The sequence below is a fragment of the Artemia sp. Qi Xiang Cuo genome, chromosome 2 (genome assembly GCF_049724085.1).
Source record: "Artemia sp. Qi Xiang Cuo chromosome 2, ASM4972408v1, whole genome shotgun sequence".
NCBI classification, from domain to species: domain Eukaryota; kingdom Metazoa; phylum Arthropoda; class Branchiopoda; order Anostraca; family Artemiidae; genus Artemia; species Artemia sp. Qi Xiang Cuo.
In genome coordinates, this window is record NC_142795.1 from 35,889,078 (window position 1) to 35,904,900 (window position 15,823).

At 35.2% G+C, this 15,823-nt stretch overlaps 1 protein-coding gene across 1 annotated transcript; it reads left to right on the top strand.

The window, feature by feature from the left end:
* Nucleotides 1–4,324: 4,324 nt before the first annotated feature.
* On the top strand, nt 4,325–13,774 carry LOC148955182 (toll-like receptor 7). Its single transcript, XM_089100651.1, has 2 exons — nt 4,325–7,466; nt 13,029–13,774. The coding sequence occupies exons 1-2, from the start codon at nt 4,392–4,394 to the stop codon at nt 13,650–13,652; spliced, it is 3,699 nt and encodes a 1,232-aa protein (XP_088956777.1). The 5' UTR covers nt 4,325–4,391; the 3' UTR covers nt 13,653–13,774.
* The last annotated feature ends 2,049 nt before the right edge of the window (nt 13,775–15,823 follow it).

The window sequence follows — 15,823 nt, forward strand, 5'->3', positions numbered from 1 at the left end:
GACTCTGTCTCACAACTTTATTTTTTAAAACAATAAAAAACTTTTGCGTAAAGAGCGAGGTGTTGAGGAGGGGACAACCCCTTTCATATACGGAATAATTACATTTCAACTGAAATGTAAGAAGGAATATTACAACTTAAAACGAATAGAAATTATAACGTATGTGAGGGGGTTCTCCCCCAAGTCAATACCTCGCTCTTTACGCTACAGTTTTTTTTAGTGCTTTCAAAAGAGCTATCTATTCTAATTAAACGGCCTTTGTGATTCAGGGGTTTGAGGCTGTCCCCTCCTCAACGCCTCGCTCTTTACGCTAAAGTTTGGCTCTTTCTCACAAATCTATTTTTTAAAACAATAAAAATCTGTAGCATAAAGAACGAGGCGTTGAGGAGGGGAAAGCCCGTTTCATATACGGAATAATTACATTTCAACTGAAATGTAAGAAAGAATATTAGAACTTAAACCGAACAGAAATTATTCCGTATATGAAGGAGCTGTCCCATCCTCAGCGCCTCGATCTTTGCGCTAAAGTTTGACTCTGTCTTACAACTTCATTTTTTTAAACAATAAAAAACTTGAGCGGAAAAAGCGAGGCGCTGAGGAGGGGACAACCCCTGTCATATATGGAATCCTTTTTGTTCGCGTTAGGTTTTTATGTCGCTTCTTACTTTCAGTTTAAAAACTTGTTTTTTTTATTTAATTAACAACAAAGCCGAAGTTTTTGGCCCTCAGGTGTGGGAGGCATTACCTCAGGCTGCTTCGAAAGATGATGCGCTACATGAGTTTCGCTGTGACCTAATAGGACACTGATTCTCTACATATGAACTTCAATCCCTGCTGGGCAAATTTTCTCTCGAGTGATTGTGCTATCTTTTGTTTTTACTTTTTTTAAGGAGGGGGACGAGAAGAAAGAATAGATGAAGGATTTTTAATTTTGTTTCTTTAACATCCTGTTAGGTAGTGAATATTTGTTAATCTTTAAATTTAATTTGTTTCTTTTTATTTTATTTATTTATGTATTTTATTATTATTTTTTTTTAGGAGAAGGAGGGGTAAGGATGGCTGGTAGTGATTGTGCATATAGGGTTCTGTAAAAGGTGATGCCTACCCATACTAATTTATAAACTTCGGGTTTTTAATGTGTTTAGTTCTTTTAACAAACCCTTTTTTTATTCTTCTTGTTCTTGTAGACCAGGGAGTGCTCGACTGTTGATTTGCAAACAAAATGAAAAATTTGAAGCAATAATGCTAACCTCTATAATGGGGATTCCTCCTTGGTGCCAGCGCTAAATCCACGATGACTTCAACAACACGCCTATTGTGTATTACATCTGCCCATGGAGGGCCGGCTTCTAAGGTAACTCGCACAACTGTTCGATTTACTTTCACAAAAATATTTACAGAACCCTCAAATAACTGCAAATGATGTAATATAAGAAACAGCAAGGAAAAGGACTTAAAGAAGTAAACGTAAAAAAACCATAGAGCGAGGGTAACCCTCTTAAATGAAAAAGGTTACAGGTAAAACACTTGAACACAACGAGTCCACTCCTTTTGACGATTCACTGCTATTCGCTCTACTGTTTAAATGTTTTGATTTTCAAAGCTGATCTGTCGACACAAACGCTCGTTGGAGTAGTTTTCAGGTGGGCACAAACCAACAGTTGACTCCGGATTGCACGAGATTTTGTGAATAATAGACGCGACACTCTAAACGTAGGAAGATTGGGAGAGTTCATCTGCCTCACCAACGCTCTCGAAGCCCCTAGCCGGCCAGTGGAAGACAGCCTCACTAAAACTATGGAAAATTAGATTACCGACGGTGGCGCCCTAACCCATTTAGAGCAGGCAACCATTGCGTTGCTTGTCCACGCAGATTACTTGAGGCCCAAGTCCAAGCTAACTGAGGCAAACTCGATTTCTTGCGACAGAGCCGACCAGGAGGCTACGAAAATTAAGAAAGAAAAATCTAAGAAATTATTTAAGCCTACTAGGCTACCAACCTGCCATTGAAATAATAGTTAATTCCCTTTGTCTTCCGGTTAAGGCAAGGAAAATAAAGAAAGAATACCTTAAATAGCGTGTACATTACAGCCAGGCGAACTCTCGTAAAATATCGGGTGTAAGAAAGAGGTGAGCTCTTTGTAAAACTAAATTCTTGAGAAGGGATACTATTATTTTAAAATGCACTTTTCTAAAAATTTTGTTTTTGAAATGAAGGGCGCTATTACTTTACAAGATCAGGGGTGCCTTGCCGGCGACCTTGCCGACTTCCCGTCGGGCAACAAAAAATGTATAATTTAGCTTACGTCCGGATATGGAATTGGGACGTGAATTATTAAAGCCCGTAGTAGTAATTACATGCAGAAAATATCTAATTGGTAGCAAAGTTGACTGAAACAACTAACTCAAGTATTTTCTAATTAAAATCTTCAAAAAATTGATCTAAAAAAGAACATTAAATTCTTTTCAAATTGAGGAGAAAATAAAACACAAATTTTACGTCGTATCCTTGTAGTCTGTTCAGTAGCCATATTCTGTATAATCATTCGAAGGAATGAGAAACATACATTTTACACTTGACTGCATGTAATTCAAACAGTGTTCCCTGATGTTGCCCAATCTCCTGTAAACAAGAGACCAAGGCTGATTCCACTGATCTCCAGGTTCTCTAGAATTGATTAAATTAGAAAGTGGCTCTACGGATTCGTTTTACAAATCAGGAAAAATTCGGACATGTGTCCACCCCCCTACGGCCAGTTTTCTGCTTCGTTAATATTGTTCTGTCAAAACTTTATCATCCGCTAAAGTGAACTCCTAAACCTGATTGTGTTTAACCAACTGTAAAACAAGAAAATTTGACAAGCGTTATATTTGAATAAAAATTTAAAATTCCTCTGATACTATCTCTACTCTCCGACTTGAATCGTGAATATCCGAAGTAGTTAAGTAGGAGATCAGTTCATGGACGCCTTCTCTTTTTGGGAGGGGCAGAAATTTAGAAAGTTTTACATTTTCCCCTGGGTGTTACAAACTATTGCGTCTTTTCACGTGCTTTTTATTCTCTGAGAGCAGAAGGAGTAAATGCGCCTCCAATTTACGATTTACAGACACCGACGGTTATAGTAGGTTTCCAAATAATTTGAATCCCGTGCAAAATGGTCATGGATAGAAACCTAAAGACCCTTTCACACTATGATATTTTATTAATACCGAGATTTAGGTAGCGCTAATTTGAACCAATCAGAATTTTCATACAGTTTTCATCAAATCAGTAAATTCTACTGAAAATCTGATTGGCTTGAAGTAGCGCTAGCTAAGGTTCTATATTAATAAAATCTCATTGTGAATGGGTCTTAAGGAAGCCAATTAAAAAAAAGTATTTCTGAGGGAAGTAAAGAGCGAAGTTGAAACTCAAAAACGAACTAAAATTAATGGTTAACAGCCTATCTAACACGCATCGATAAAACTAGTGCAAATTAATTAACTGATGATATTTCCATATAAGTATGAAAATAAAGCATAGGATTGTCGCTTAATCTGTTTTCAATTAATGTGGTATCACTTCTGCACAATGAGCTCATTTTGGTTCTAAAAAAAGACATTTCTTGATTAGTTTGTAGACAAGCACGAAATGAAGCGATCATGATGGTACTATTAGCGTATCAGGACTATTTAGCGTATCAGGACATGAAATTCTCCGTCGTAGGCTATAGAGACAAAAAAACAACAATATTTTTTAACTGAAAATAAGGAGCGACATTAAAACTTAAAACTAACAGAAAATATTCCGTATATGAAAAGGGGTTGTCCCCTCCTTAACGCCTCGCTCTTTACGCTAAAGTTTTTTATCGTTTTAAAAAATAAAGTTGTGAGACCAAGTCAAACCTTAGCGTTAAGAGCGAGGCGTTGAGGAGGGGATAGCCCCTTTCATATACGGAATCATTTCTGTTCGTTTTAAGTTTTAATGTCACTCCTTACTTTCATGGGCTGTATAATATTTTTTTGTCCAAAATATTGGGGTCAACTACCCCCTCCCCCCAAACGACACCACTGTTCCTTGCGTACGTTTCTGTCCTTTTTATTGAAGAAACAATTTCCTTGAAAAAACTTCTCTAAAGTGACAAAAAACTCACGACATCATTGGTTTATTCATAAACAAGTTACATCTATTGCAAATCGCCTTTAAACATTATGATGCTAGAAACGAGCATGTCGCGTGCGAAAACGTTGGGCATGTGAAGCCGCGCCTTCATCCTTCCTCTTTCTTGATGCAATGTTCCAGCCTGGTTCCTCTCTTCAGTAGACTTCGAGAGTCAGAAATGAATCAAGTGGGAAGAAGGATGGGTCTTTAATGGATAAAGAAAGCCTATAGAGTGCTTTGAGGTGAAACAATGGCCAAGTTGTTAGCTTTTGTTCTTTTCAAACTTATTGCTTTTGTTGTTAGTTTTAATAACGTTTGTGAATGGAAATCATTTGAAAATAAAAATGGTGCTGAACTTTATTGTAAAATCCGGACTTTACAGCATTTGGATAATGCTGTTGAAAGAATTGGACTTAGTGCTCATAAAGCTTACCAAACTATCGCGATTTTCATCGAGTGTAGCGATGTTCTACTATTTGAAAGCGTAGTTACGAACAGTGGCATTCGGCGACTACCAAAGCTTGAAGAAATCTCTATAACTGGTTGTAAAATAAAAGAAGTGCAGCCAAATGCTTTTATGAACTTGCGTTATCTCAAAGTGATTCGAATTAACAGCAGAGTTGAAAATTATAACTCTCTTGCTTTAAAACTTGAGCCTCGTTCTTTTCAAGGCTTGACCCAGCTTCGTGAATTAGAAATCAGTGACTCAGGTTTGTCAGACTCGGCAAACAATCAGTTCTGTGATGTTCACGCATTAACTAAGCTAAACTTGACGAGCAATCGATTAACGAACATTACAGCCTTAAGGATCGATTGTCTTCAAGAACTGACATTTCTCGATTTATCAAAGAACAAAATCGATAGTGTAAGATCAAATTCATTTGTCAATGTAGCTCAGTTGAAAAGCTTGGACCTAAGCGAAAATATGATAAATAGTCTGGAAGATATGGCATTTTATGGTGCTTCCAATTTAAAAACGTTGAACCTGTCATCGAATAACATAACCACTATATCTAACGAATTGTTTTATCATTTGTTCGAACTTTCTTCCCTGGATTTGAGCCAAAACCAAATCTTGTTTGTAAAAGGGAACACATTTACGAATCTAAGTAACCTACAATCGTTAAATATCTCCCTAAATAATTTGGATGAACTCGAGCATGGTATGTTATTTGACCTCGTACGTCTTGTTGTCTTGGATTTACATTCTAATAAAATAAGATCACTGGGAGCAAATGTTTTTAAAGATTTATCGAGTTTACAATCATTAGATTTATCTTCCAACAGGCTGTCAGCTTTAACTGATTCTACATTTTCCAGTCTTTTGAATTTACATACTTTAAATTTAAGAGATAATGACTTGACCACCATTAATTCGGCTCTTTTCCAAAGTCTCTTCAGTCTTGCATTCTTGTCCATTAACGAGAACCAAATATCGGACGTGTCAGAATCAGCATTTCGGAATTGTTCTGGTCTCCAGAATTTACACTTGAGTGGAAATAAACTCCAAAAATTTCCTTTGGCTATCTCTAATATTCCAACCTTGAGAAACTTAGACTTGAGTTCCAACCAAATTAGTGCCCTTGGGGACTTGCCAAGATTACCGACTCTTGTCGGTCTGAACTTGGATAATAATAGTATAATAAGCACTATACGCCGTCAAACCTTTGAAGGCTATCAAAGTTTGATAGGTTTAAGTCTATCCTCAAACATGATTTCATATGTTGAGCCAGGGGCATTTGAGAGATGTCCGAATCTCCAAGTTTTACGACTCGGCGAGAACAATATTAGTGACATTAATGGGATTCTTAGTGGACTAGTCAATTTACAGTGGCTAAATTTATCGTCAAATGCAATATCAGTTTTTGATTATTCATTTATACCGCCTCAATTGGAATGGCTTGACATTCATAACAATTTAATTGAAGAACTTGGTAATTATTTTATGCTGGAGAATCAGATTAAATTGATGGCTTTAGATGCTTCTCAGAACAAAATCAAGGAAATATCTGCCGAGAGTATTCCTGATAGTGTTGTATTCCTGCATTTGAGCAGTAATGGCATCCATTCAGTAGCTCCGAACACTTTCCTTAGAAAAAGTAACCTGACAGTCGTAGAATTGGAAAATAATGTGATTACTAAATTAGAGCCATCTAGTCTCTGGCTGTCTAATGTTGCAGAAGATAAAGAACTGCCAAGAATAAGATTGGGTGGAAATCCTTTTCTATGTGATTGTACGATGGAGTGGTTGAGCAGAATTATTCAACCCCCTCCAAAATCTCGACTTCAACCTATTCTCGGAGATCCGGGTGATGTTTATTGTAATACTGTAAATATGAATATTTCTCGCCCTTTAGCTGAAATCAAATCCCAAGAATTTCTTTGTCCTTATAGTTCCCATTGTTTTGCTCTTTGTCATTGTTGCGATTTCGACGCCTGTGATTGTGAAATGGCTTGTCCTTCTGGCTGTTCTTGCTACCATGATGCTACCTGGTCTAATAATATTGTGGACTGTTCAGCATCCTCCATTGAATTTCTTCCCTCTAATCTCCCAATGGATGTTACAGAAGTTCGTTTGGATGGCAATAACTTTGCTGAGCTAAAAAGTCACAGCTTTATTGGTAAAAAGAACCTAAAGAATCTGTTTATCAACTCTAGTAATGTTGAAATTATTCGAAATCGCACATTTCATGGACTTAATTTCCTTACAGAGTTATATTTACAAAATAACTTGATCAGTGAACTGAACGGTCTTGAATTTGGACATCTTCAGAGCTTAAAACTTTTAAACTTGCAAAATAACCGATTAGTAGCAATCGAACAATTCACTTTTGAGCAACTCCCCTCTTTAAAAGTTTTGAAACTTGACGGAAATTATTTAACCAGCTTTCCCCAGTATTATGGCCCCAATTTAATGTCTCTATCTTTGGGGAATAATCGTCTAATTTGTGATTGCGAATACTTGCCTATTGTATCTGCTTGGCTAGATGAAAAGGCTGTTATCCTTTGGGACAGATCAACTATAGACTGTCAAACAGAAGATAATTCACATAGAACTATAACTGAGGCCACCAAAGAATGCAATATAGCTTCTGCAGAGACAGTAACGAAGAAAGAAACGCTAGAAGAAGATAGGAATTTGGGCATGATTTTCATTCTGTCAATTATAAGCATTGCAACGATCATAGCTGCCGCATTTCTGGCGATGCGACGTAGAGCTTTGAAAAATTGGATTAGCAGTATCAATTCCAAACATGGAAACTTTGAGGCACTGTTTGACGTTTGTGTTTTTCACAGTTTGAAAGAAGCTCCATTTGCCTCTCAGGTTAGTTTTTAATAATAACTATTTCTTAGCTCTTAAATTCTATTGCTTAAACCTATTAGATAATTACATAAACAACTAAAATATGGTCAGAAAAACAATTATTCCGATATTAAGTTATATATATATATATATATATATATATATATATATATATATATATATATATATATATATATATATATATATATATATATATATATATATATATATATATATATATATATATATATATATATATATATATATATATATATATATATATATATATATATATATATATATATATTTGTTAATTGGAAAAGTAAACGAATAGAAATTATTACGTATATGAGGGGGTTGCCCCTTCCTCTATACCACACTCTTCATGCTGAAGTTTTTTTTTAGTAGCATCAAAAAAGCTTTTTATTTTTCTAATTAAACGAGCCTTGTGTTTCAGAAGTCGGTCTTAAAAAAAAAAAAAAAATTCTAACTGTAGCGTAAAGAGCAAGGTGTTCAGGAGGGGTAGTCCCCTTCATATACGTAACCATTTCTGTTCGTTTTAAGTTTTAGTGTTGCTCCTTACTTTCAGTTGAAAAAACATGTTTTTTTATTTAATTTTTGACCGTTTTTTAGTGATGCCAGGAAATCAATCCTGGTGATGACAATTCAATCCCGGTGAAAATTTACCCCGTAAAATTATTCTTAGCATCTCCATGCGTAAAAGTGAGTCGTTAAAGAGAAAGTAAGATCAATAAAAAGAATTTCGTAGAGGAACTTTGGCAAATTTTTCCAGTGTAAAATTTTTCCTAAAAAGTCTCCCCCTGGGAACTTCCATCCCCATAAAAAATTCTTCACTTAAAAAAATTCCGCTAGCTGAAAGTTCATCCCCCTCCACCCGAAAAATGCATGCAAACTTCTCAATAATAAATACCATGTGTTAACAATGGGCAAATTTTATAACTTAAAGACTTTTCCCCAGGGGCCATGTGAGGTGATGTTATCTCCAAAGGCATAGTTATAGGACCTTTCAAATATTCTGAATAAAATGGCTATCTCAAAATTTTTATAGTACGATTTTAGGAAAAAATGTGGGAGAGGGTCTAGTTGCCCTCCAATCTTTTTGGTCGCTTAAAAAGGGCACTAGAACTTTTAATACCCGTTCGAGCGAGCCCTTTTCCGCTATTCTGTGACCATTGAGTCAATGCGTTAACCCCTGGTAAAAAACAACAACAAATAAACGCGCATCGTGTAGTATTTCTAAATGTCTCAATTATAAGAATCTTTCTCCTGGCAAAAAAATATGAAATTCCACATTTTTGCATATAAGAGCTTGAAACTTCTGCAGTAGGGTTCTCTGATAACACTGAATCTGATGATGCGATTTTAATTAAGATTATTTGACTTATAAGGGATGTTTCTCCCATTTTTCGAAAATCGGGCAAATTTTCTCAGGCTCGTAGTCTTTGAAGGGTAACACTAAACTGAATGAATCTGATAAATTTGAATCAGCGTAATAAATCAATTCTTTTGAGATATCTATTGGTATTAAAATTCCAGTTTTTAGAGTCTCGGTTACTACTCAGCAGTGTCGCTCCTTATGTACTGTTCGTGAACTGTTTGATCCACGCATAGGTACAGAGACTTCTATAATCCAGTAAATATGTGTACTGTTTTTATTGGTACACAAAGCTGAAATTTTAGGGGAATATACTATAGGATTTTCTAGGAGAAAGGATTTAAAATTTTAAGGAATTATAGTTTCAGGCAATAACTACCCAATTTTTCCTTTTTCGTTAAAGATTATTCCCTCCACCCTGGCTCCATGTGTGTATTGATTTCAGTTAATTTTTGTGTCGAGACGAAGAATCTAACGCTTACGGACTTTCAATTTAGCTCGTTCGCCGTTGTGCTTTGATTCATACTAGCATGTTCAAATTTTAGTCATTTCTCAGTGAAAGAACTCTTGGAATTTCGTACAAGGAACATTTTTCATAATTAATTTTATTCATTGTTACGTTTTTTTTTCAAGGTTAAACGCCCAATACATCAAAAGAATCAGATTTTTATACTGATTTCAAATATATAAGTTTCATCAAGTTTAGTCTTACCCATCAAAAGTAACGCGCCCGAGACAATTTGCCTTAATTTCGAAAAAAAAGGCGGAAAAAAACCCCTAAAGTCATAGAACCTCAATGAAAATCACACCATCAGATTCAGCGTATCAGAGAACCCTATTGTAGGGTTTTCAAGCTCCTATCTGCAAATATTTTTTGCCAGAAGAAAGATCACGGATGCGTGTTTGTTTTTTTCCTTTTTTGGTTTCTTTTCCCCAGGGGTGATCGTATTGACCCACTAATCCTAAAATGTTGCAGGAGGGTTCGTTTGAACGGAAATTAAAAGTTCTAATGCCTTTTTAAAGTGACAAAAAATAATGGAGGGCAGCTAGGCCCCCTCCCACGCTTATTTTTTCCCAAAGTCACCCGATCAAAGTTTTGAGATAGCCATTTTGTTCAGCACGGTCGAAAATATAGTAGCTATGTCTTTCAGGATGATTAAATCCCCCACAGTCCTCGGGGGAAGGGCTGCAATTTATGAACTTTGCCCAATGTTTACATATAGCCTAGTATTGGTTATTGGCAGGGGTGTCGTTTGGGGGTGGCAAGGGGGGAGGTCGTTGCACCCCCAATGATGTGGAGAAAAAATTATCGCCCCTGGTTATTGGGAAGTATACAGACGTTTTCAGGGGGGGATTTTTTCTTGTAGTGGGGGTGGGTGGGTCGGGGATTATGTGGGAGGATCTTTCCATGGAGGAATTTTTCATGGGGGAAGGGACATTTCTATGAAGGGGGTACTAAATTTCCCAGTATTATTTAAACAAACGATCAGAAATTAAATTAAAAAAAAAGTTTTTCAAATGAAAGTAAGGAGCAACATCAAAGCTAAAACGAACAAAAATCACTACGTATATGATTGGGTTCACCCCTAGTCAATACCTCGCTCTTTACGCTGAATTTTTTTTTTTAGTTATTTCATAAGAGCTATTTATTCTAATTAACGGCCTTTGTGATTAAGGGGTCATTCTTAAAGAATTGGAATGAAATTTGAACTTTAGCGTAAAGAGCGAGGTGTTGACTAGGGGGCGAACCCCCTAATATACGTAATAAAAACATACGAATATAGAAATTTCGTTACGTAAGTTAATTAGTAAGTTACTTATATTTATTACTAATAAAAGTGTTCGTTAATAAAATTAAACAACTCTCGAGAAAGTCATTTAACCAAAAAAATTTGAATAAATATGCAAATTTCGTTTTAATTATTCATGTACGGTGAGCCAAAATCAAAACCTGCATTAATTCAAAAACGTTCAGAAATTAAATATAAAAAAACAAGTTTTTTTAACTGAAAGTAAGGAGCGACATTAAAACTTAAAACGAACAGAAATTATTCCGTATTTGAAAGAGACTGTCTCCTCCTCAATGCCTCAATCTTCACGCTAAAGTTTTTTATTGTTTTAAAAAATAAATTTGTGGGACAGAATCAAACTTTAGCGTAAAGAGCGAGGCGTTGAGGAGGGGACAGCTCCTTTCAAATACGGAATAATTTCTGTTCGTTTTAAGTTTTAATGTCGCTCCTTACTTTCAGTTAAAAAAAACCTGTTTTTTTATTTAATTAATAAGGAAGTCCAGAAACATAAAAGCAAAATAGAAGCTTAAACATATTAATGGATTTCACCTATTCCAAGAACCATTCCAATTTGTGCTCTTGTCATCGGACCTGTGTGGACCTATGTATGCAACATCGATGCTGTACAAGAACATCCTTCAGTTATAATGTTTAAAAACAAGAAGAAAATAACATTTGGGGTATGAGTGAACCTTCCAAGAAACACTATAATTTATATAATAATTATGATTAAATGGGTGCTTCAGTATAAGTAAAGATTAAACCCATAACAGTAATTTTTAAGTAAAATACCTTTATTTTTTTTTATTATAAACAAAAACTGAATGAATGGAAGACCGATATACCATACAATTAGCATGAGAACTTTCCGACAAAAGCTGAGTGCACAAAACGAAAACAAAATCAGGTGGGACTGGTTCAAAGTCTCTTTGAAAGATAATCAGAAAATTTGAGTCCTTTAGCAGCTGCTTAAATATTTCTGTCCAAATACAAATAAGAATTTAGTTCATGAATGCACCTTTTCTATGCTGGGTAATTGTTTTATGCAATTCAGGGTGAATTGCAACTACACTCCGGAATTGTAAGAAAAGGAGTAGGATCAACTTTACCGCTGATCCATCTAGGTGGTAGCGTAAAAAAACAAGAAAGTGAAAACTTACATTCTGTAGTAGAAGATGTGAATATTTAATCTCAATTAGTAAGATAAACCTAGTTTTAACTTAACAAATACAACTTAACTTAACACAAATGTAGTTAAAACAAAGTTTTAACTACAGTTCGTTGTAGCGAACTGTAAGTAAGGAGTGACTCGGTCCAACAGTAACCGAAATTCTAAAAAAGGGAATTTTTATATGATACACCAAAAGAATTGGCTTTTTATGCTGATTTTAAATATGTAAAATTCCTTAACTTTAATCTTATCCATCAAAAGCTACGAGCCTGAGAAAATTTGCCTGATTTTCTGCCTTCCACAACCCTCGCTCTTTACACTGAAGTTTGACTTTTTGTCAAAATCCTTTAAGAAAGACTGCTCAAACAGAACTGGCGCTAAATTTGAGTAAGAAGTGTTTTTAAAGAACTTTAAGACTTTAGCGTAAAGACTTTAGGAAGCGATAGTCCCCTTCGTATATGGATTAATTTCTGTTTGTTTTAAGTTTTAATGTTGCTCCTTACTTTCAGTCCAGAAACCTTGTTTGTTTTTTTATTGATTGACTAGTGTACCAGTTTTCAACCATTTGGACTTCTACAGCAACATTTACTGGTGTAATGATTGACAATATCTACATTATTAGTAAATTAGCTTCCACATTAATTTATCCCTGTCTTTGTAGACAATAAGACTGGTGTTGGGGATGTGGCTTATATAAAATACGACAAAAAAAAACTCAAAATATAGTAAACATTAAAGAATGCGGATTTTTGACAGTCATGGAATCAATTACAATTACTCATTATTGTCATTAAAGTAGAAGATGTTTTATAGTTTAAACGGCTTGAATTTTCAAACATTATGTTTATTTTTCTTCGGTTTTAGTTAAATAGATTATTTCCAATATCAAATATATAGAAGATGCTCTCTTTGTTTGACAAATTTTTCTTTACAACCTTAAAAAGAATTGTCAATAGTTTCAGCGTGTGTAGATGTAATAATTAACACATCCTTTTCCTCTAAATTACTTTCAAAGAGAAAAAAGAAAGAAGAAACATAACGTGCATTCATTTTGGAATAGTTTTGAAGACAATAAAAAAAGATATAAACTTGGCTCAATCTTACAGATGATTTTAACGTAATTCGTGGATTTGAAAAATACAACTAGGATCTGTTATTCGTCCCTGAAAGAAGTCTTTAGCAATTATTTTTTTCTTTCACCAAGGTAAACGTTATTTCTCTTTCAGATCCTGTCGCCAGAGTTAGAAAGTGGAGCTCTGCAACTCAGTACTTACTTCCAGTATAGAGATGGTGGAGCTAGTCCTGAAGAGTCCTTAAACTTTGCTGTTGCCACATCTAGAAGAATTCTTGTTCTTGCGTCCAAGGCATTTGTGGCTACCGAGTGGCAGCGTCCTGGAATAAGAAAGTTAATTACTATTTCTGCCAGGTCAAAACCAGTGATCCTTCTTGTCCTCGAAAAGGATGTTGAAAGTGAACTTAGGTCTGAAATAGGCAGCGTTGTCATTGTACGTTGGAATGATCAGAGGTTTTTACGAACTCTTAGAAGGTGCCTTCCTTCTCCAAAAATTAATGAGAACAATGAGCAGAAATGGAATAATACGCCTCCAGCATATTCAAGTTCTGCTCGAAGATACACTTCCACTCCTTTAAAGTATTTAAACCCCGAAAACAATGAGCATACTTATAGTAGCATAGATATTTCAAGCAGTGAATCAAATCATATATATACAACATTAGATCCAATTTCGATAGTACAACCTTTCTGCGCTCAGTGTACTTTGGAGCGTTATAGACCCATCACAGTTACGGATGCAAATGCCCTTACTGGGGGCAAAACCTATCACGTTTAAGTGTTTCTTGTTATTCCATGTATTTCCATTGCTCTTCAACTGTGATAATATTAACGATGCAGCAAAATAACTATGGTGTTTTTATTTGCTTGTTTCCTAGTCAATTAATAAATTGATTTTTTACTGTCTATTGACGTGTAGTATTTTCTTCCACAAAATAGCTGCTTAGTTTCCAGATACGGAACATGTGCAGGCAAGACTAAGGGAAGTATCTGTTCCATGCCCCATCCAAAATCTTGGAATTTTCACACACTTTTCTTGATTTCCTAAATTCATTGCATAATTTGCCTCTTGTTCGCATTTTTTTTTTAATTCTAGAGCCTGCCGATCCCAAATAAAATTCTTAGCATGAGTCTACCCAGAGTCAAACACTTCATATATTCAAAATTGTTTTATCTTTTATCTATTACGGTATCAAGCTACATTCTGACTCTTATGGGATGGGAGCTTTGACCATATAAAGTCCAAAATCTTACAATATAACACATAATAATTATGAACTTAATAACCTGGAATATAACTTAATATTAGCAAAGGTGTAGTACTCCCAGCTGCAAAAAAAATTGATCCCGTCATAGAACGTATTGGGATTTACAGCCGTCTCAATGTGCCCGAGCATGAAAGAGGCACGTAAAACGTGAGGGAGTAAATAAGATAATAATTTTACCTTTGACATTTTACTGCTCGGCTATTTCTTCTCCCCACTTACCCCGATATTTTCTAAAATGGCTCAACCTTAGGATCTAAACTCTCCGATTTCTCTATCCTTTAAGACTGTTAAAGAGAAAAGTGGCGGAGGCAAGGCCGTACCCAGGATTTCTTTTCAGAGGGGATTTTACTCAAAGATTTTTTTTGGGGGGGGGGTACAAAAAAACGCATATAAAATTTGTTTATATCCATTTTTGTTACGTTTTTACGAGTCAAAAAACATTTCGGGAGGGGTTCAAACCCCCCTACCCCCCTCCCCCCTGGGTACGGCCTTGGGCGGAGGTAAGAGATCTAAAACATCTTGAAAAAACTAGACCAACAGTTTCATTGAAAGCACCATTGGTCTTAGACAACTGTAACACAGTTTGTTGGATATCCTCAAAACCTCACAATTGCAAAGATGGTGTCAAAAGCAAGATTTTGGTGCATTTTACATCGCTCCAGGAACTTGAAAGCAGAGGGAACACACATGGTACTCTAATCTATAAAGTAAAAGTAAGCTAATAAGTAATTGGGATTGCGCTTATCATGAACCCTATTAAGAAAGGCATTGCCATCGCATACTTGCCAAATATCACAAAGTACCAATATCGTATGATTCACAACGTTGTATAAGTTATTAGACCTATCTAGAAGTGCCATATGTGACAGAGAAAATCTTCTAACTGAACTCCTAAGGCCCATAATCATCAAATAAAGCCTCACAGTCATCAAACATTAATCAAAATACCATCAACTTTGAAATGATATCCAAAGAATTCGGCTATTACGGCTTTTTGTCATTGTCTCGATGCAAAATGGTAATTCAGAACAAACAGAACCCCTGGTTTTCAGACTCAATTGATTTTTCGGATACCAGGGTACCTGCATCAACAATTTAAAAGACCCATACTGAGAAGACCATTGATCTCCTGCAGTTTCATCAAGGCAAATAGAATAAATTGACTTTCCAAATTATGTGCCCAAATAAACAACCTATCAAAAAATTATTCCATGCTTCTACTAAAATATCTATTTACTATAAGCTGTAATAACATTGTATCCGTAATATAAATAAATCAAAACGAAATGAAAAGAAAATAACGGTGTGAAACAGAAAATGCGTTTATTTCTAATATTAGAGAAAGGGAGAAAAGTATAGCGATAATAGTTAAAAGAAGCTTAATAAAATTTTTTTACCACAATGCCTTTCCATTTAAAACTCAATGAAAAGACAAAGAAAAATGGATAGAAAGCACTTAATGAAAACAGAGATACTATTATACAGATGAATACAAAATGTTTTAAACTCATATCCGGGATTCGTTTTCAACGGAAAAATAAAAAGCAAAATCTGTATCCATTCATAACTCACTCTCATTGTCTTTCCTAAAAGCTATATACCAGTTATTTTTGTGTTTTTAGTTTGATTTGTTTTTGAGAATAAGACAACTAATGTCACTCCATAAAAAAATATTAATTGC